The sequence below is a fragment of the Oncorhynchus clarkii genome, chromosome 12 (assembly GCF_045791955.1).
Source record: "Oncorhynchus clarkii lewisi isolate Uvic-CL-2024 chromosome 12, UVic_Ocla_1.0, whole genome shotgun sequence".
Taxonomy (NCBI): domain Eukaryota; kingdom Metazoa; phylum Chordata; class Actinopteri; order Salmoniformes; family Salmonidae; genus Oncorhynchus; species Oncorhynchus clarkii.
The window spans coordinates 59,548,849-59,571,091 of record NC_092158.1 but is presented as its reverse complement, the minus strand read 5'-3'; the positions used below and the strand labels follow the sequence as shown (position 1 = coordinate 59,571,091).

Genomic DNA, 22,243 nt, shown 5'->3' with positions numbered 1-22,243 from the left:
TGACTCTCAGATCGATTCAGTGTCTAACCATGAATTCTCTGAGAGCCCCCTCCACATTTCAAATGAGGTCCTTTATAGTAAAGACACACACACAGGATAAGACAGCATAGACATAATTCATCGTTCAGCTTTGTCTCCTTTCCCAAACCCAGAACCATAAACCAATCCTCCATTACAACAGGCATATATCAAATTGTCATTTATATACAACCCACTCTAAATACAAACTCCTGGACAAACTCACGGAGAGGAGGGTGAGGCTATAGGTTAACCTCTCTGATCTCCCAAACCCGGATCCGGTATCGTGACTACAGCCTCAAGCTCATTACCATAACGCAACGTTAACTATTCATGAAAATCGCAAATGAAATGAAATAAATATGCCATCTCGCAAGCTTAGCCTTTTGTAAACAAAACTGTCATCTCAGATTTTCAAAATATGCTTCTCAACCATAGGAAAACAATTTGTGTAACAGTAGCTAGCAAACAAAGGATTTAGCGTTAGCATTAGCGTTAGCATCCAGCACGCAACATTTCAACAAAAACATAAAAGCCTTCAAATAAAATCATTTACCTTTGAATAACTTCTGATGTTTTCAATGAGGATACTCTCAGTTGGATAGCAGATGCTCAGTTTTTCCAAAAAGATTCTTTGTGTATTAGAAATAGCTCCGTTTTATACATCACATTTGGCTACCAAAAAAAACCCGAAAATTCAGTCCTCAAAACGCGAACTTTTTTCCAAATTAACTCCATAATATCGACTGAAAACATGGCAAACGTTGTTTAGAATCAATCATCAAGGTGTTTTTCACATATCTCTTCATTGATACATCGTTCTTGGACACATGCTTTCTCCCCTGAATCAAATGGTAAAGTAGAAGCAGCTGGCAATTGCGCACCGAATTCGACGCAGGACACCAGGCGGACACTTGGAAAATGTAGTCTCTTATGGTCAATCTTCCAATGATATGCCTACAAATACGTCACAATGCTGCTAAGACCTTGGGCGAACGACAGAAAGTGTAGGCTCATTCCTTGCGCAATCACAGCCATATAAGGAGACAATGGAAAACAGAGCTTCAGAAATTCTGCTAATTCCTGGTTGATGCATCATCTTGGTTTCGCCTGTAGAATGAGTTCTGGGGCACTTACAGACAAAATCTTTGCAGATTCTGAAACTTCAGAGTGTTTTCTTTCCAAAACTGTCAAGAATATGCATAGTCGAGCATCTTTTCGTGACAAAATATCGCGCTTAAAACGGGAACGTTTTTTATCCAAAAATGAAATAGCGCCCCTAGAGATCTAAGAGGTTAAGATAGAAACAACATAAGAGGGAGCATAGAATGATTCCAGACTGCAAGACTCCTTTCCCCACTATGGGAAAGGTAGAGAGTGAAAGATATGTTTACACATGATGACACTTTGACCTCTCCCCTGTCAGCGGCCCAGGCAACTTAGTTTTGACATAGAACAGATAACTGCAACCTCACCACAGAATTACACAAAAATACCATTCTGATGAGAATTAACTTACACATATTTGATGAATATATAACATCTTACATATGTTACCAACAAATTCTGAATCTTCCCTAACACCGTACAAATGTACCTAGGTAGGAAGGCTGACCCTATCTAGCGTGCTGGATAGCCAATAATTGTTATTTACATCTGTTTGGAATCCTATCTTGCGTCATGCCTATAATTGTATGATTTTGAAATGGATCTACGGTCAATATCATAATCAGTGTCAACCCTCATCAATTATGTTACATAGCTAGCTAGTAAAACTATGTACCATTGCTGATGTTACACACGTTTACAAAAACATTACAAATGTGAGGCCAGGAGCATAGTAACAAGTAGGCAGGTGCCAAGCTAACTAGCTAACCAATGCCAGTCATGTGCTAACGTTTGCTGGTAAACCTAGCTTTAGGTGGCTGGTTCTAATGTTGTAGCTTGCTGTTTAGTAGCCACATCTACGACTAAAAACAGGAGAAGTGTTACAATAGATTTCCGGTTGTTAAAAAAACATTTTTAATCATGGATATGGCAACCTGTAGTTGTTTATCTAACTTATCTAGCTGGACTAGCTACCTACTAACCTGACTAGCTACATTATCAAAGAGATATTTTTTGTTTGATTTTCCCCGACCGTAACGCAGTAGTATGTTAGCAAGCAAAACACAATATGGGTTTCAGTAGATCAACTAAAGTTAGTAGCTAGCTAGCTAGCTTGCATGAAAAATAACTTACTTAGCTAACCACCGTATCTGTCATCTGCCCTCTTGGTGCTGGCATCGGCTGTAGCTGAGCTTCTTGCTAAATCCAACTTTTTCGATTCCTCTTCGCTATATTCCGGTAGAAACATGTATGGCTGAATGTCACCATGTAGCAACAAAAAATGCTCCATCAAATACGTGTTGATGATAGGAATAAATTGAAGTAATTTAGGTCTGGTAAGTTCTTTCAGTTTTGCCCAAAGGATTCTGTTGTTAGTGTCCGCCTCCCTTTCAAAAAAGCCTGCCTTGGGGGAGGAACAGGGCCAGAGCACGAAGCACCGCCCCCCCACACTTCAGAGACCGGAAAAAATGTGTCAGCTTGTATATTTAGCAATGAATACGCTGACCGGAACATCGCCGAAAGACATCCAAAGGCTCTATCGAACAAGGACAACCATATATACACACACAAAAACATAAGTCTCCAGATCTCTCCAGGGTGAAATTCCCTTTAATGTCGAGTTAAATCAAAAAATTATTCGATTTCAGAGGTTTAAAGAGGAACAAAAAACATTACTTTTGGCAGGTTGGAATCGGTTCAGAACTTTATTTTGCTGGTCGAAAGAGTGGAACAGAACAAAAAAAAATACTGGTTCTGCTCAGAACAAAAAAATGGAAAACTATTTTGGTTCCAACCCGTGCATGTGATATTTGCTACAGATGCCAAGGCTGTCGCAACCAATAAAAAATAATGTCTCTTACCTGCAGGAGAGCGATAAAGAGGAAGAAGGAGTTGGCAGCCCTTCTGAACTGAGAGTAGAGGAACCGAGGCAGGAACGTCAGGACATTATACTTTGCAGTGCTGCAGGGCAGAGAGAGATGGAAAGGGAGAGATTGAGAAAGAGAGATAAAATACAGAAAAAACATCAGTTCAGTTACATGAATCAGTTGCTTTTCGCTAATAGACATCTTATACCAGTATACAAAATGTATACAGTGCATTCGGAAAGTATTCAGACACTTTCACTTTTTCCACATCATGTTACAATACCGACCTATTCTAAAATATTTTTTTTCTCCAATTATCATTATTAGCTTTGTCATTATGTATGTATGTATGTATGTATGTATGTATGTATGTGCATGCATACACACACAAATGACAAAGCAAAAACAGGTTGAGAAACTTTTGCAGATTTTTAAAAAACTATATATTTTTTAAATAGCTTAGGCAGCGATTACAGCATCGAGTCTTCTTAAATATGACGCTCCAAGCTTGGTAGACCTATATTTGGGGAGTTTCTTCCATTCTTCTCTGCAGATCCTCTCAAGCTCTGTCAGATTGGATGGGAAGCGCCGCTGCAGAGTTGTTAGACGCCGTCAATATAAAAGGTAAACAAGAAATGCACTCTTGGGATTTTGCGCATGAAAAAGCTCTGACACTTCAGGGTCCACTCATTCAGACTGGTCTTACTCCCTCATTTATAAGACATCTAGTGGAAAGCATAGGAACTGCAAATTGAGTCCTAAGTCAATGGATACTGTAATGGCATTGAATAGAAAACTACAAAAACAAAAATACTTCCTGAATGGATTTCTCTCAGGTTTTCGCCTGCCAAATCAGTTCTGTTTTTCCTCCGACACTATTTTAACAGTTTTGGGAACTTTAGTGTTTTCTATCCAAATCTACCAGTTATATGCATATCATATCTTCTGGGCCCGAGTAGCAGGCCGTTTAATTTGGGTATGCTTTTCATCCAAAATTCCGAATGCTGCCCCCTACCCTAGAGAAGTTAAGTGCCTTTTGGCAAACTCTAAGCAGGCTTTCATGTGCCTTTTACTGAGGAGTGGCTTCCGTCTGGCCACTCTACCATAAACGCCTGATTGGTGGAGTGCTGCAGAGATGGTTGTTCTTCTGGAACTCGAGAGCTCTATCAGAGTGACCATCAGGTTCTTGGTCACCTCCCTGACCAAGGCCCTTCTCCTCAGATTGCTCAGTTTGGCCAGACGGCCAGCACTAGGAAGAGTCTTGGTGGTTCAATATTTATTCCATTTAAGAATGATAGAGGCCACTGTGTTATTGGGATCTTCAATGCTGCAGACATTTTTTGGTATCCTTCCCCAGATCTGTGCCTCGACAATCCTGTCTCGGATCTCTACGGACAATTCCTTTGACAGTGGCTTTGACATGGCTTTTGACATGGCTTCGTTTTTGCGCTGACATGCACTGTCAACTGTAGGACCTTATTTAGACAGGTGTGTGCCTTTCCAAATTATGTCCAATCAATTGAATTTACAACAGGTGGACTCCAATCAAGATGTAGAAACATTAAGGATGAACAATGGAAACAGGATGCACCTGAGCTCAATTTCAAGTCTTATAGCAAATGGTCTGAATACTTAACAGTACCAGTCAAAAGTGCAGACACACCTACTCAACTCATTCAAGGGTTTTTCTTTATTTTTACTATTTTCTACATTGTGGAACAATAGTGAACATACCAAAACTATGAAATAACAGACGGAATCATGTAGTAACCAAAAAAAAGTGTTAAACAAATCTAAATGTATTTTATATTCTTCAAAGTAGCCACCCTTTGCCAGCTTTGAACACTCTTGGCATTCTCTCAACCATCATCATGAGGAATCATTTTCCAACAGTTTTGAAGGAGTTCCCACATATGCTGGGCACTTGTTGGCTGCTTTTCCTTCACTCTGCAGTCCAACTCATCCCAAACCATCTTGTTTGGGTTGAGGTAGGGTGATTGTGGAGGTCAGGTCATTTGTTGCAGCACTCCATCACTCTCCTTCTTGGTCAAATAGCCCTTACACAACCTGGAGGTGTGTTGGGTCATTGTCCTGTTGAAAAACAAATGATAGTGGGACTAAGTGCAAACCAGATGGGATGGTGTATCGCTGCAGAATGCTGTGGTTAAGTGTGCCTTGAAATCTAAAAAAATCACTGACAGCGTCACCAGCAAAGCACCCTCACACCATCACACCTCCTCCATGCTTCACGGTGGGAACCACACATGCAGATATCATCCATTCACCTGCTCTGCGTCTCACAAAAGACACAGCGGTTGGAACCAAAAATCTCTAATTTGGACTCAACAGACCAAAGGACAGATTTCCACCGGTCGAATGTTCATTGCTTGTGTTTCTTGGCCCAAGCAAGTCTCTTCTTCTTATTGGTATCCTTTAGTAGTGGTTTCTTTGCAGCAATTCGACCATGGAGGCCTTTTGAGATGTATCCGTTACTTTAACTCTGTGAAGCATTTATTTGGGCTGCAATCTGAGGTGTAGTTAACTATAATGAACTTATCCTCTGCAGCAGAGGTAACTCTGGGACTTCCATTCCTGTGGCGGTCCTCGTGAGAGCCAGATTAATTTCCCACATTGACTGACCTTCATGTCTTAAAGTAATGATGGACTGTTGTTTCTATTTGTTTATTTGAGCTGTTCTTGCCATAATATGGACTTGGTCTTTGACTATATACCACCCCTACCTTGTCACAACACAACTGATTGGCTCAAACACATTAAGGAAAGAAATTCCACGAATTAACTTTTAACAAGGCATACCTGTTAATTGAAATGCATTCCAGGTGACTACCTTATGAAGCTGGTTGAGAGAATGCCAAGAGTGTGCAAAGTTGTTATCAAGGGTGGCTACTTTGAAGAATCTAAAATATATTCTCATTTGTTTAAGACTTTTTGGGTTACTACATGATTCCATGTGTTATTTCATAGTCTACAAAGTAGAAAATAGTAAAAATAAAGAACAACCCTAGAATGAGTAAGTGTGTTGTAAATGTGCAAAATAATTTCTAAAAATCTCTTTTCACTTCATCATTATGAAGTATTGTGTGTAGATTGCTGAGGATTTGTATTTAATCCATTTTAGAATAAGGCTGTAACGTAACAAAATGTGGAAAAAGTCAAGGGGTCTGAATACTTCCCGAAGGCACTGTAAACACACAATCCATAATAGGCCTCCATCCATCACCCTCAGCAGGATCTGTAGAAATGAGAAACATACGGTTTTCAGGGATACAGAATCTTCAACCTAGCTTCCTTTTCCCCTGAAAACCGAATGTGTGAAAACCTCAGGCGTTTATTTTACGCCAGCTACGTTAGGCAATCCATCCATAGACAAAGCACTCGATCAGAGTGTAATAAATCAACATCAATAAGCAGACATTCACACACACAGACATTGGGTAATACAAACAGAGATAGGGGAGCATTGTACACTGGCAAGTGTAGAGAGACTGGCAGACAGTCAATTCATCGTCTCCCCATATCATCCCTATAGTGGAGCGCCAAGTCAGACAACAGCATACATCAGCACACATGGCTGTAGACGGCTATAAAATAGGCACAATATCGTACCAGCCTTGCAGAGTGCTGTGCTGGCGAGCCTCATCAGCCTTTTTCGAGCCTCCCTTGATTTTCACCAAATAAAATGTTATTGGTCACATTATCCGAATATAACAGGTGTAGAATTTACAGTGAAATGCTTACTTACTGATTTGATTTGCTAACAAGCCCATTCCCAACAGCGCAGATTTAAAAAGACAAATATTTCATAAATAAAAAAGGAAATAGTAACGCAATTAAAACAATACTGAAGCTAAATACAAGGAGTACCAGTACCGAGTCAATGTGCAGGGCTAGGCGGTAGATCAGGTAATACAGTATGTACATGTGGGTAGGGGTAAAAGAGACTAGGCAATCAGGATATATAATAAACAGAGTAGCAGCAGTTCGTGTGAAAGTGTGTCTGTGTGAGCGTGTGGGTAGAGTCTAGTGAGCGTGCATAGAGCCAGTGCAAGGGAGGAAGGGCAAAACAATTAAGATAAACAAATGAATAATAAACGAGGTCAATGTAAATTGTCCGGGCAGCCATTTGATTAACTGTTCAGTCTTATGGCTTGGGGGTAGAAGCTGCTCAGGTGCCTTCTGGTCACAGACATGGTGCTCCGGTACCACTTGCAGTGCAGTAGAAGAGAGGAGAGTCTATGACTTGGATGGCTGGGCCTTCCTTTGACACCGCATGGTGTAGAGGTCCAGGTTGGCAGGGTGTTCGGCCCCAGTGATGTACTGGGCCGTATGCACTAACCTCTGTAGGGCCTTACAGGCGGATGATGAGCAGTTCCCACGCCAAGCAGTGATGCAGTCAGTCAAGATCGCCTCAATGGTGCAGCTACAGAACTTTTTGAGAATCTGAGGACCCATGCCAAATCTTTTCAGCCTCCTGAGGGAGACGAGGCATGCTCTCTTCACGTCTGTGTTGGTGTGTTTGGACCATGATAGGTCCTTAGTGATGTGGACACCGAGGAACTTGAAACTCTCGACCCACTCAACTGCAGCCCCGTCAATGTGAATGGGGGTCTGTAGTCCACGATAAGCTCCTTTGTCTTGCCCACCTAGGCTGTCTCATCGTCGTCGGTAATCAGGCCTACCACCGTCACGTCGTCGGCAAACTTAATGATGGTGCTGGATTCATGCACGCAGTCGTGGGTGAACAGGAAGTATAGTATGGGACTGAACACGCGCCCCTAAGGGGCCCCCGTGTTGAATGTCAGCGTGGCGGATGTGTTGTTGCCTACCCTTACCTCCTAGGCGCGGCCTGTCAGGAAGTCCAGGATCCAGCTGCAGACAAAGGTGTTAATTCCCAGGGTCCTTAGCTTAGTGATGAGCTTGGATGGCCCTATTGTGTTCAATGCTGAGCTGTAGTCAATGAACAGCATTCCCACGTAGGTGTTCCTCTTGTCCAGGTGGGAAAGGGCAGTGTGGAGTGCAATAGAGATTGTGTCATCAGTGTATCTGTTGGGGCAGTGTGCAAATTGGAGTGGGTGCAGGGTTTCTGGGATGAGGGTGTTGACGTGAGCCATGACCAGCGTTTCAAAGCATTTCATGGCTACAGATGTGAGTGCTACGGGGCGGTAGTCATTTAGAGACTTTAGACCTTGGCGTTCATAGGCACAGGGACTATGGTGGTTTGCTTGAAACACGTAGGTATTATAGACTGGGTCAGAGAAAGGTTGAAATGTCAGTGACAACACTTGCTAGCTGGTCAGTGCATGCTCTAAGTAAGCGTCCTGGTAATCCGTCTGGCCCTGCGGGCTTGTTTATGTAAACCTGTTTAAAGGTCTTACATCGGCTACGGAGAGGTTTGGTCATACAGTCATCATCAAGAACAGCTATTGCTCTCACGCATGGTTCAGTGTTGCTTGCCTTGAAGGGAGCATAGAAAGCATTTAGCTCGTCTGTTAGGCTCGAGTCACTGAGCAGCTCTCGGCTGAGTTTCCCTTTGTAATCCGTGATACAGTAGTTTGCAAACACTGCCACCTTCAACGAGCGTAAGTGCTGGTGTAGTTGGATTCGATCTTAGTCCTGTATTGACGCTTTGGTTGTTTAATGGTTTGTCGGAGGGCATAGCGGGATTTCTCATAAGCGTCCTGCTCCTTGAAAGCAACAGCTATAACTGCTAGCTCAGAGCAGATCCATGGCCTCCATAATCCATGGCATCTGGTTGGGATATGTACGTATTGTCAACACGGGGACAACATCGTCGATGCACTTATCAATGAAGCCGGTGACTGACGTGGTAAACTCCTTAATGCCATCGGATGAATCAAGGAACATATTCCAGTCTGGCCTGTAGCTTAGCATCCGTTTGAGCGGACCACTTTCGTAGTGAGCACGTCATTGGTAATTCCCGTTTGAGTTTTTGCTTGTAAGCCGGAATCAGGAGGATAGAGTTATGGTTTGATTTGCCAAATGGAGGGCAGGGGTGAGCTTTGTATGTGGCGAAAAGGTGATCTATTGACATGGTAGAAATGAGGTGAAATGGATCAGTTTCCTGCATTAAAATCACTGGCCACTAGGAGCGCCGCCTCTGGATGAGCATTTTCTTGTTTGCTTATGGCCCAATGAAATGTAATGTCATGTAGTATTTTAAACACTATGTAACTTATGTTGCTGGACCCCGGAAGAGTAGCTGCTGCCTATTATGGATACCCATAATAAACACAATACAAATAATCTACAGCTCGTTGAGTGTGCTTTGTGGTGGTAAATAGACAGCTAGGAAAAATACAGATGAAAAATCTCTTGGTAAATAGTATTTGACAATACAACAGAGGGCAGAGGCGAATAATCAATGTCTTTCGCCTCAGACTCATTGAAGTAGAAACGATGGCGGAAACATTACGTACAAAAAAATGTGAAGATCACCGGGGGGAAAAGGAGCCTATAAAACGGCCGCCGTTTCTCTCCGGCGCCATTCTCATCCAAGTATCTGTAAGAAAAACGAAATGGTTTGAAAAAGGTGGTCTCACTACTAGTATCCACCAGTGTATGGATCTAGGCCCTCTCCTTTTCTCTCCAAGTACACCAAGTTACTCAGCTCCGTAATATATTCACTAGGGATGTGCATCTTTCCCTTTCAAGACGATTCGATACGCATCTAGAATACATGGGCTCCGATACATTATAATTTGAAACGATTTTGTGCGATTCGATGCGATGCACTAACATTTGTTGCATAAACATTACATTTTCAATTAAAATCGGCTTCTGATGGAGCTCATGAGTTGGGCCACTCTGAGCTGACTTCTCAGAGAGAGCGAGAGAGCGAGAGAGCGAGAGAGCGAGAGCGAGAGCGAGAGCGAGAGCGAGAGCGAGAGCGAGAGCGAGAGCGAGAGCGAGAGCGAGAGCGAGAGCGAGAGCGAGAGAGAGCGAGAGAGAGAGAGAGAGAGAGAGAGAGAGAGAGAGAGAGAGAGACTAGGCATCTACCGCCCCACTACCACATTAGGGAGGCAATGTAGCCTGTTTTCTGTCTGAAATCACAAGGACCCACTAATTAATTTGTAATTTTTGCTGATTTAAGTATTTGAGCCAGTAATCTATTAATATTTATTGTTTACAAATTAGCTATGACATAGCCAATGACTATATAGCGCAACTTTGGATTTCACTCCGATCTCAAAATCAAATGGTTTTGACCGTTTTTACTTTAAGGAAAGATCTTCTCTCACTTCAGCCATGCAGCGCGCCTCACAAAAGTGATTGCTCATTATGAAATTCTCAACTTTGCCCTGTATACAGTGGGGCAAAAAGTATTTAGTCAGCCACCAATTGTGCAAGTTCTCCCACTTAAAAATATGAGAGAGGCCTGTATTTTTCATCATAGGTACGCTTCAACTATGACAGACAAAATTATTTTTAAAAAATCCAGAAAATCACATTGTAGGATTTTTAATGAATTTATTTGCAAATTATGATGGAAAATAAGTATTTGGTCAATAACAAAAGTTTCTCAATACTTTGTTATATACCCTCTGTTGGACATAACTGAGGTCAAACGTTTTCTGTAAGTCTTCACAAGGTTCTCACACTGTTGCTGGTATTTTGGCCCATTCCTCCATGCAGATCTCCTCTAGAGCAGTGATGTTTTGGGGCTGTTGCTGGGCAACACGGACTTTCAACTCCCTCCAAAGATTTTCTATGGGGTTGAGATCTGGAGACTGGCTAGGCCACTCCAGGACCTTGAAATGCTTTTTATGAAGCCACTCCTTCGTTGCCCGGGCGGTGTGTTTGGGATCATTGTCATGCTGAAAGACCCAGCCACGTTTCATCTTCAATGCCCTTGCTGATGGAAGGAGGTTTTTACTCAAAATCTCATGATACATGTCCCCATTCATTCTTTCCTTTACACGGATCAGTCGTCCTGGTCCCTTTGCAGAAAAACAGCTCCAAAGCATGATGTTTCCACCCCCATGCTTCACAGTAGGTATGGTGTTCTTTGGATGCAACTCAGAATTCTTTGTCCTCCAAACATGACAAGTTGAGTTTTTACCAAAAAGTTATATTTTGGTTTCATCTGACATTCTCCCAATCTTCTTCTGGATCATCCAAATGCTCTCTAGCAAACTTCAGACGGCCTGGACATGTACTGGCTTAAGCAGGGAGACACGTCTGGCACTGCAGGATTTGAGTCCCTGGCGGCGTAGTGTGTTACTGATGGTAGGCTTTGTTACTTTGGTCCCAGTTCTCTGCAGGTCATTCACTAGGTCCCCCCGTGTGGTTCTGGGATTTTTGCTCACCGTTCTTGTGATCATTTTGACCCCACGGGGTGAGATCTTGCGTGGAGCCCCAGATCGAGGGAGATTATCAGTGGTCTTGCATGTCTTCCATTTCCTAATAATTGCTCCCACAGTTGATTTCTTCAAACCAAGCTGCTTACCTATTGCAGATTCAGTCTTCCCAGCCTGGTGCAGGTCTACAATTTTGTTTCTGGTGTCCTTTGACAGCTCTTTGGTCTTGGCCATAGTGGAGTTTGGAGTGTGACTGTTTGAGGTTGTGGACAGGTGTCTTTTATACTGATAACAAGTTCAAACAGGTGCCATTAATACAGGTAACGAGTGGAGGACAGAGGAGCCTCTTAAAGAAGAAGTTACAAGTCTGTGAGAGCCAGAAATCTTGCTTGTTTGTAGGTGACCAAATACTTCTTTTCCACCATAATTTGCAAATAAATTCATTAAAAATCCTACAATGTGATTTTCTGGATTTTTTTTCTCATTTTGTCTGTCATAGTTGAAGTGTACCTATGATGAAAATTACAGGCCTCATCTTTTTAAGTTGGAGAACTTGCACAATTGGTGGCTGACTAAATACTTTTTGCCCCACTGTATCTAAAAATGACCATATATCCTGATTGTTTAAAGCAAAACTACGAAAACTATTGCTGAACAATCAAAATACATTGACTGTCAACGCAGTTACATGCAGTTCGACACTGAAAAAGAACGTATCAATTGTCACAAAACATGAGGTATTTTCGTATGGTAGAAAGACGTGCACACAAAAAAGTGAACCAGCGATTGGTAATATTTGAATCGGTTTTCTGACAATTATGTATATCAACTATGTATTGGCCATTGAGAGCCTTCGAAGCCACCGGTCAGCAATATTGGCACTTTCCAGTAGGAGCAGTCCTCCATAGGAATGAATGGAATTCTACAGTATTTCAATTAAATGTTTCAAGGACAAAATGTATTTAAGTATTTTTTTGTTGTAGTGTGGACAGTAATCTAAAATAAAGTATACTTTGGGATTTTGGCAATGAGACTCTGTATTTACTTTACAAGAGTCAAATTAACCCCCCAAAAAATGTATTACAAAAAAAATACATGGGGCAAAAACAAATAGACATTAATAAATGCATTTCTTTAGATTACAAAATATTTTTGACAGTTGTGGGGGGAGTGTCAAGATGGAGGCACAGTGGATTCAACACAGCGCCCCCTATCAGTCATCTGTATATATAAATCATCGGTTTGAACCCCCTAGCACCATCCCCCCGGGGGCCACATTTGGTCTGGAAGGCCGCACTATTGTGCCGCACCATGAGTATTTACACCTGGGCACAAATGCCCTTTATTTCCCCAGAGTACAATTTTTATGTCTCTGCGTGCAGTTTGAAAGAAGTCGCTAACTAGCGCTAGCATGTTAGCAGATACCCATAGACTTCCAGTCATTGCACTGAGGCTAGTTAGGGAAAATACCTATAACATCCGTCATACTTGACACATAAAAAATGGTATCCACAAGTTCGTCTGACTCTAGGAAAGTAGATAAAGGTCATCATTGGCAAAATCCCGAAGTATCTCTTTAAAAGGCAAAGAGGTCAGATTTGCTGGAGGTCGATACACAAAAAATGCTTGCCTTTAAGAAAACAGCACAGATACTCACGCCAGCGCATACCCCTGAGAGTACCACTTCAATCACCATAATTGACCCATATGAATTATCTTCAGATTTAACTGAGAATTATCAGGTATTCATAAGTCTCTTATTTTTGTCAATTCATCACTTCAATTTCAATAGACAATTACCTTTTCAAATGAAGATTTGCACCTTATCCGATTGTCTAGCGGCCTATCTGTGTCCTATCAGGGTGTAAAAGCTGGATACTTCTATAGGGGGAGTCTGGTTCATACTGCATGTCTGACCTTCCTCCATCCCCAATATAGATCACCCCGAGCCCATATTTAAACTCTGGCACATTGACATACGACCATTCCCCTGTTTTGTCAAGTGGCGGCAACACTTAAAATGTTTTCCTTTTTTCCTCCCAGCACGGTGTGTCTCACTCAGGGCAAAGCGGGCAGGTGGGAAGGAGAGAGAGACCGAGAGAGGGAGAGGGGAGAGAGGGAGATGTCAAGTACTGCAGTGCGACTGACTCGATGGCGCTTCGTGCACCCAATTGAATAAACGTTTATCATCCAAGCAAATATCTGACGATATAAAATGCAGCCGTCCTTGAATCGCAGCACTGGAGCATTGTGTGAGGAAACGCATGTACAGTGCCTTGCGAAAGTATTCGGCCCCCTTGAACTTTGCGACCTTTTGCCACATTTCAGGCTTCAAACATAAGATATAAAACTGTATTTTTTTGTGAAGAATCAACAACAAGTGGGACACAATCATGAAGTGGAACGACATTTATTGGATATTTCAAACTTTTTTAACAAATCAAAAACTGAAAAATTGGGCGTGCAAAATTATTCAGCCCCTTCACTTTCAGTGCAGCAAACTCTCTCCAGAAGTTCAGTGAGGATCTCTGAATGATCCAATGTTGACCTAAATGACTAATGATGATAAATACAATCCACCTGTGTGTAATCAAGTCTCCGTATAAATGCACCTGCACTGTGATAGTCTCAGAGGTCCGTTAAAAGCGCAGAGAGCATCATGAAGAACAAGGAACACACCAGGCAGGTCCGAGATACTGTTGTGAAGAAGTTTAAAGCCGGATTTGGATACAAAAAGATTTCCCAAGCTTTAAACATCCCAAGGAGCACTGTGCAAGCGATAATATTGAAATGGAAGGAGTATCAGACCACTGCAAATCTACCAAGACCTGGCCGTCCCTCTAAACTTTCAGCTCATCCAGAGTGGAGAAGGAGAAGACTGATCAGAGATGCAGCCAAGAGGCCCATGATCACTATGGATGAACTACAGAGATCTACAGCTGAGGTGGGAGACTCTGTCCATAGGACAACAATCAGTCGTATATTGCACAAATCTGGCCTTTATGGAAGAGTGGCAAGAAGAAAGCCATTTCTTAAAGATATCCATAAAAAATGTCGTTTAAAGTTTGCCACAAGCCACCTGGGAGACACACCAAACATGTGGAAGAAGGTGCTCTGGTCAGATGAAACCAAAATTGAACTTTTTGGCAACAATGCAAGACGTTATGTTTGGCGTAAAAGCAACACAGCCCATCACCCTGAACACACCATCCCCACTGTCAAACATGGTGGTGGCAGCATCATGGTTTGGGCCTGCTTTTCTTCAGCAGGGACAGGGAAGATGGTTAAAATTGATGGGAAGATGAATGGAGCCAAATACAGGACCATTCTGGAAGAAAACCTGATGGAGTCTGCAAAAGACCTGAGACTGGGATGGAGATTTGTCTTCCAACAAGACAATGATCCAAAACATAAAGCAAAATCTACAATGGAATGGTTCAAAAATAAACATATCCAGGTGTTAGAATGGCCAAGTCAAAGTCCAGACCTGAATCCAATCGAGAATCTGTGGAAAGAACTGAAAACTGCTGTTCACAAATGCTCTCCATTCAACCTCACTGAGCTCGAGCTGTTTTGCAAGGAGGAATGGGAAAAAAATTCAGTCTCTCGATGTGCAAAACTGATAGAGAATAATAATAATAAATAAAATAATAAAGTAGCGGCTTATAGTCCGGAAATTACGGTAATAAAAAATAAAAAAATACAGAAATGTATCTTTCGTGTTTCATAATTTTCCTTCAATTCGCAAGAGGATTGGCCAAAATAAATTACATTTTAACGTAAATCTTTTGTATGGTCCATTCATCCTCTGAATGGCACACATACACAATTAACGTCTCAATTGTCTCAAGGCTTACAAATCCTTATTTTACCGGTCTCCTGTAAGCCTGCCACACACACATACGATACATTTATTGAACATAAGAATGAGTGTGAGTTTGTCACTTCCCACGAGCCGGGTTGTGACAAAGAGCTCTTATAGGACCAGAGCACACATAATAATATAATAGTAATCAATCAATTTGCTCTTTATTTAACCATGAATATGAAACCTTATTTGTTCATAGACAATTGTGAATAACTCACAGGTTAATGAGAAGGGTGTGCTTTAATTGACCCCCCAAAAAAGTTACGGACATATACCAGGAGCTGTGCAAGGCCCGCCAAGTGTGTTGACTCATCCAGCTATAACACATAGAATTCATTGGCCTGTATGCAAAGCATTAATTGTTTCATAAAATCTCCTGCCATGTTACTGATGCGTCGTGAAACAGTGTTGTTTGATGAAAGCGTTGTCTGTGTAGTTTTTTGGGCCTTTTCCTCCAGCATTGTCCGCGGCAGGAAGAATTAAGTCCTCCACAATAGTATGGGGCTTGCCTGTCCTAGCCACTCGGTAGCTCACCTTATAAGATGCTTCTAGTCCCTTGTTATTAGTGGTATCTGTTGCTTTTATACATGTCGTACTACTCAAAAATCTTAATTATCACTAAAAATACTCCTATGGCTTATTTTTCAAATTAGCATGTTTTGCTTCTAAAATGTCAGCGTAAGAGTGAAGGTATCATTGAGTTGTGAGAGAGTACTTTTGCACATATGACACACTGTGGCTGAGTAAAGGCACTACTCCCAATATAAGTGAACCCCAAATGAATGTAGTTCATCATATTTGCGCCTCTTCAATGGTCCAACATCCCTGTCTTTTGTTCGGTGCTTTCCCGGGTAAGGGGGCAGTAGCTCTTTGGCTGCATCAGATTCACAACTGTCTGCGTCCATGCTAACTGAGCTAACAACAAATGTAGAATTACTGAAGAGTTAGCATTGGATGTGCTCGTGGAAGCAGAACTTACTTTTTTTAACCTTTCATCCATTTTCAAGCAAACGGAATGAGCAGCAACTACATGACTGCATTAGTGGAATTCCCGCGAGAGAGTAACGATTAATGTGACTGGATGTTATTATTTGACTGGGCTACCTGTATTTGACATTGGTTTATTTTAAGGCAGTGAAACGATGGGATGGTGTTCTTCTTCCAAACATAACGATGGTCATTATGGCCAAACAATTATATTTTTGTTTCATCAGTGTCGTGGAAATTTCCTCTATTTACCAAATCATGAGCGCAAACCACAACACAAGTCAGAGTTAGTTATCAAAGTCCATCTTTAATTATATGAGCTCTATCACAACCCTGTGACTCTCAGATCAATTCAGTGTCTATCAATGAATTCTCTGAGAGCCCCTTACACATTGCAGCTGAGATCCTTTAATAGCAAAGAGTAAGTAAAAAAGCCAGACAAGGCACATGTAATCTCCACAAAGCATTATCCACATGGCATTATCCCTGTGAGTGCTCTGCAACAGGTCACTCCATCTTTGGTGGTTTGATTAGGCTCAGCTTTCCATGTGTGCATAGTCAGACAGCATAGACATAATAAATCGTTCAGCTTTGTCTCCTTACTCAAACCCAGAACCATAAACCAATCCTCCATATCAACAGGCATATATCAAAATTGTCATTTAGATACAACCAATTCTAAATACAACCAATCCTAGACAAGCTCACGGGGAACATAGAATGATTCCAGACACTGCCATCCTGACTGGCACACAGACACAGTGGAGCAAAAGATATGTTTACACATGATGACAACTTAGTCTTGACATAGAAAAGAACTGCAAATCCTGCCACAGTATTATACAAAAATAACATTCTGATGAGAAGTAATTTACAAACATATGATGAATATAAAAACATCTTACCTATGTTACCAACCAATTCTGATTATTCCCCAACATCAGACCAGAGGACATTTCTCCAAAAAGTACAATCTTTGTCCCCATGTGCCGTTGCAAACCGTAGTCTGGCTTTTTTAATGGCGGTTTTGCAGCAGTGGCTTCTTCCTTGCTGAGTGGCCTTTCAGGTTATGTCGATATAGGACTCGTTTTACTGTGGATATAGAGACTTTTGTACCTGTTTCCTCCAACATCTTCACAAGGTCTTTTGCTGTTGTTCTGGGATTGATTTGCACTTTTCGCACCAAAGTGCGTTCATCTCTACGAGACAGAAGGCGTCTCCTTCCTTAGTGGTATGACGGCTGTGTGGTCTTATGGTGTTTATAATTGCGTACTATTGTTTGTACAGATTAACATGTTTGGAAATTGCTCCCAAGAATAAACCAGACTTGTGGAGGTCTGGCTGATTTCTTTTGATTTTCCCATAATGTCAAGCAAATAGGCACTGAGTTTGAAGGTAGGCCTTGAAAGACAACCACAGGTACACCTCCAATTGACTCAAATTATGTCAATTAGCCTATCAGAAGCTTCTAAAGCCATGACATCATTATCTGGAATTTTCCAAGCTGTTTAAAGGCACAGTCAACTTAGTGTATGTAAACTTCTGACCCACTGGAATTGTGACACAGTGAATTATAAGTGAAATAATCTGTCTGTAAACAATTGTTGGAAAAATGACTTGTGTCATGCACAAAGTAGATGTTCTAACCGACTTGCCAAAACTGTAGTTTGTTAACAAGAAATTTGTGGAGTGGTTGAAAAACGAGTTAATGACTCCAACCTAAGTCTATGTAAACTTCCGACTTCAACTGTATATCCCCATTAAAAAATATTAAATGGACGGTTTGAAAATGTGAATATTTGTATATATTTTACTTGTGAATCACATTTTTATTTGGCGTACCCCCGACAGCATTGTGCGTACCCCAGTTTGGGAATACCTGATATACACTGATTGATGTCACCTGAAATCCATCATAGCTTTCACCTGGATTCCCCTAGTCAGTCTTTCATAGAAAGAGCAGGTATTCCTAATGTTTTGTTCACTCAGTGTATATAGACATATCAAATATTACCCCACTAAAATCAGCATATGCCCACACCATTCTGTTGTTGGGGTACGCCCACACCATTCTGTTGTTGGGTTACGCACACACCATTCCAACACAGAAAAGCTGCTTTTGAACACACCTAATTACCATTTTTCACACCGCCTGATAGAGGTCCTGGAAGGCAGGGAGCTCAGCCCCAGTGATGTACTGGGCTAGCCGCATCACCCTCACGCCATGTGATTAAGGGCGGTGCTGTTGCAATAACTTTGAGGATTTGGACACAAACCTTTTCTGCCTCGAGGGGGAAGAGGCGCTGTCGTGCCATCTTCACCACTGTGCACGTGGACCATTTTAAGTCCTTAGTGATTTGGACACAGCGGAACTTGAAGCTCTTGACCCGCTCCACTGCAGCCCAGTCAATGGGGGCGTACTCGACCCCTGTTTCCTATAGTCCACAACCAGTTACTTGGTCTTACTGACGTTGACGGAGAGGTTGTTATCCGGGCACCAAACTGCCAGGTCACTGACCTCCTCCCTGTTGGCTGTCTCATTGTCACTGGTGATTAGGCCTACCACCGTCGTGTCGTCAGCAAACTTGGTGTTGGAGTCGTCCGTGGCCAAGCAGTCGTGGGTGAACAGGCAGTACAGGAGGGGACAAAGCACACACCCCTGAGGAACTCCCGTGTTGAGGGTCAGCGTGGCAGAGATGTTGCCTATTCTCCCCATCTGGGGTCTGCACGTCAGGAAGTCCAGGATCCAGTTGCAGAGGCAGGTGATCAGTCCCAGGGTCCTAACCTTGGTGATTAGCTTGCAGAGAAAATGGTGTTGAGCGCTGAGCTGTAGTCAATGAACAGCATTCTCACATAGATATTTCTCTTAATAAGCAAAGTTGGGCCGGAGCCATCAAAACGGCGGCCATCCGGTACGGTGCCATCTTAACACCTGGAAGGAAAACTATTTCATAGAACTCTGGAAACACTGGACTGTTACTTTAATATAGTGACTCATACATTGCTTTTGTGAGTCAGTCTCAATTTGCAGAGGTAGTGAAGGAGTGTCATTTCCATTTCCTCAATTGTAGCACAGTCATGTATATTGAAATAATCTAGGTTAGTGACCATGTCACCAGTTCTCAACCCAACTCATTATTTGAAAGTATCACTATTTGAACCTATACACTCCATCCAATTTCCCCTCTGCTCACCTCAGTTAAATTACCCTCTCTGTAAAAGAGCCCTTACTGCTACGCACCAATGGCACTGCCAAATCACATTAGTCAGCTCAACAACACCGTACCATACCCGTCCAATTAACAAGCACACAACATGTGTTAGATTAGATTTCAAATGTACATAAGAACATCTGTTAGTGTTGCGGGACCCAGATGAGATCAGGACAGCTCTAATGCAGTCCTAGGCTACGTCCTTGGGCTTTAGGGATTATCCAGTGAGAATGAGGGCTTCTCCATTCTACTCAGAGATAGGGATTTCCCTCCACGCTCCAGACTGCCAGCAGCCAGTGGAGTGGACAGACAGGTGGAGACAGCTCTCTCAGCTCCCCCGTGACACTGCACAACGTGGAGGGGAGAGGGGGAGAGGCAGGAATCACACTGGTATAGCTCCCCTACTACGCTCCAGTGGGTACAACACAATAACCTGGATGGCACCCCATGGACAAGACTCTTTTACTCTCGCAGTTGAGGGGGAGATGTGCAGTGGTGCTGTTGTGGACCTAAGGGGGTGCATTAACCTCAGCTGCACAGTAGATAAACCTACACAAAACACAGCACCATGGACAGAAACCACACTTACACAATTGTGTGTGGGCTATCATTAGTATTAAACGAAGAGGAACTGCCAACTACCCATCTCTCTCTCCACCCACTTTCTCTCTCCCCTCACTTGACATTTTAGTCATTTAGCAGACACTGATATCCAGAGTGACTTACAGGTGCAAGCTACTTTTGTCTGTTATAGATTATGGGGAAATGATCTACACGCATGCTACGGCATCAGCACTTAAATCGCTGGATGCTAATTATCATTGCGCACTTATTATTACGGGTACTAGCTACAGAACTCACCCCTGTGTTTTATATAAAAATGTGGGTTGGACTTCACTGTCCGTGAGACGAGAACAACATGCTCTCGTGTTTGTCTATAAAGCACTTCTGAATAAACTACAGTGCCTTGCGAAAGTATTCGGCCCCCTTGAACTTTGCGACCTTTTGCCTCATTTCAGGCTTCAAACATAAAGATATAAAACTGTATTTTTTTGTGAAGAATCAACAACAAGTGGGACACAATCATGAAGTGGAACGACATTTATTGGATATTTCAAACTTTTTTAACAAATCAAAAACTGAAAAATTGGGCGTGCAAAATTATTCAGCCTCCTTAAGTTAATACTTTGTAGCGCCACCTTTTGCTGCGATTACAGCTGTAAGTCGCTTGGGGTATGTCTCTATCAGTTTTGCACATCGAGAGACTGACATTTTTTCCCATTCCTCCTTGCAAAACAGCTCGAGCTCAGTGAGGTTGGATGGAGAGCATTTGTGAACAGCAGTTTTCAGTTCTTTCCACAGATTCTCGATTGGATTCAGGTCTGGACTTTGACTTGGCCATTCTAACACCTGGATATGTTTATTTTTGAACCATTCCATTGTAGATTTTGCTTTATGTTTTGGATCATTGTCTTGTTGGAAGACAAATCTCCGTCCCAGTCTCAGGTCTTTTGCAGACTCCATCAGGTTTTCTTCCAGAATGGTCCTGTATTTGGCTCCATCCACCTTCCCATCAATTTTAACCATCTTCCCTGTCCCTGCTGAAGAAAAGCAGGCCCAAAGCATGATGCTGCCACCACCATGTTTGACAGTGGGGATGGTGTGTTCAGCTGTGTTGCTTTTACGCCAAACATAACGTTTTGCATTGTTGCCAAAAAGTTCAATTTTGGTTTCATCTGACCAGAGCACCTTCTTTCACGTTTGGTGTGTCTCCCAGGTGGCTTGTGGCAAACTTTAAACAACACTTTTTATGGATATCTTTAAGAAATGGCTTTCTTCTTGCCACTATTCCATAAAGGCCAGATGTGTGCAATATACGACTGATTGTTGTCCTATGGACAGAGTCTCCCACCTCAGCTGTAGATCTCTGCAGTTCATCCAGAGTGATCATGGGCCTCTTGGCTGCATCTCTGATCAGTCTTCTCCTTGTATGAGCTGAAAGTTTAGAGGGACGGCCAGGTCTTGGTAGATTTGCAGTGGTCTGATACTCCTTCCATTTCAATATTATCGCTTGCACAGTGCTCCTTGGGATGTTTAAAGCTTGGGAAATATTTTTGTATCCAAATCCGGCTTTAAACTTCTTCACAACAGTATCTCGGACCTGCCTGGTGTGTTCCTTGTTCTTCATGATGCTCTCTGCGCTTTTAATTTTGCACGCCCAATTTTTCAGTTTTTGATTTGTTAAAAAAGTTTGAAATATCCAATAAATGTCGTTCCACTTCATGATTGTGTCCCACTTGTTGTTGATTCTTCACAAAAAAATACAGTTTTATATCTTTATGTTTGAAGCCTGAAATGAGGCAAAAGGTCGCAAAGTTCAAGGGGGCCGAATACTTTCGCAAGGCACTGTACCTTCTTATTTATCATCACTCATCAGCATTAGAATTATAATTCATAAAACCAGGTCTGAAGCATGGATTAAACTTGAGGCCCATGAGATTTCAAAAGAGTTGGGTATGGCTGCCTTTTCCTGTTACGCTCCTTGCCTATGGAATAGCCTGCAGACTAAACTTAAACTTGAGACTTGTCCCCCTGTTGCCCATTTAAAAAATTTATTGGAGCATTTTTATATTGCTTGTAACTGTTTCAGGTAATGCAAGTTCTTGTGCTGTTAGGGAAATAACCTGTGTGTAAATGTAACAATCTGCTGCTGTATTTGTGTTATCTGTGATTATTTTGTTTGTCTTGTGTAGTTTCTGAAACTGTATGTGTTAACATGTATAAGCAGGGCCCAAAGATAAAAGAGACCTTGGTCTCAGTCTGTGTTCATTGTTGAAATAAAGG

At 42.1% G+C, this 22,243-nt stretch overlaps 1 protein-coding gene across 1 annotated transcript in view; it reads right to left on the bottom strand.

Moving 5' to 3' along the window:
• Nucleotides 1–7,466, bottom strand: part of LOC139422492 (probable phospholipid-transporting ATPase IA) — a 186,676-nt gene extending 179,210 nt beyond the window's left edge. The window contains 2 exon segments of the mRNA XM_071173654.1: nucleotides 2,988–3,087; nucleotides 7,255–7,466. Coding sequence (XP_071029755.1) covers nucleotides 2,988–3,087; nucleotides 7,255–7,466 — 312 coding nt within the window.
• Between the last annotated feature and the right edge of the window lie 14,777 nt (nucleotides 7,467–22,243).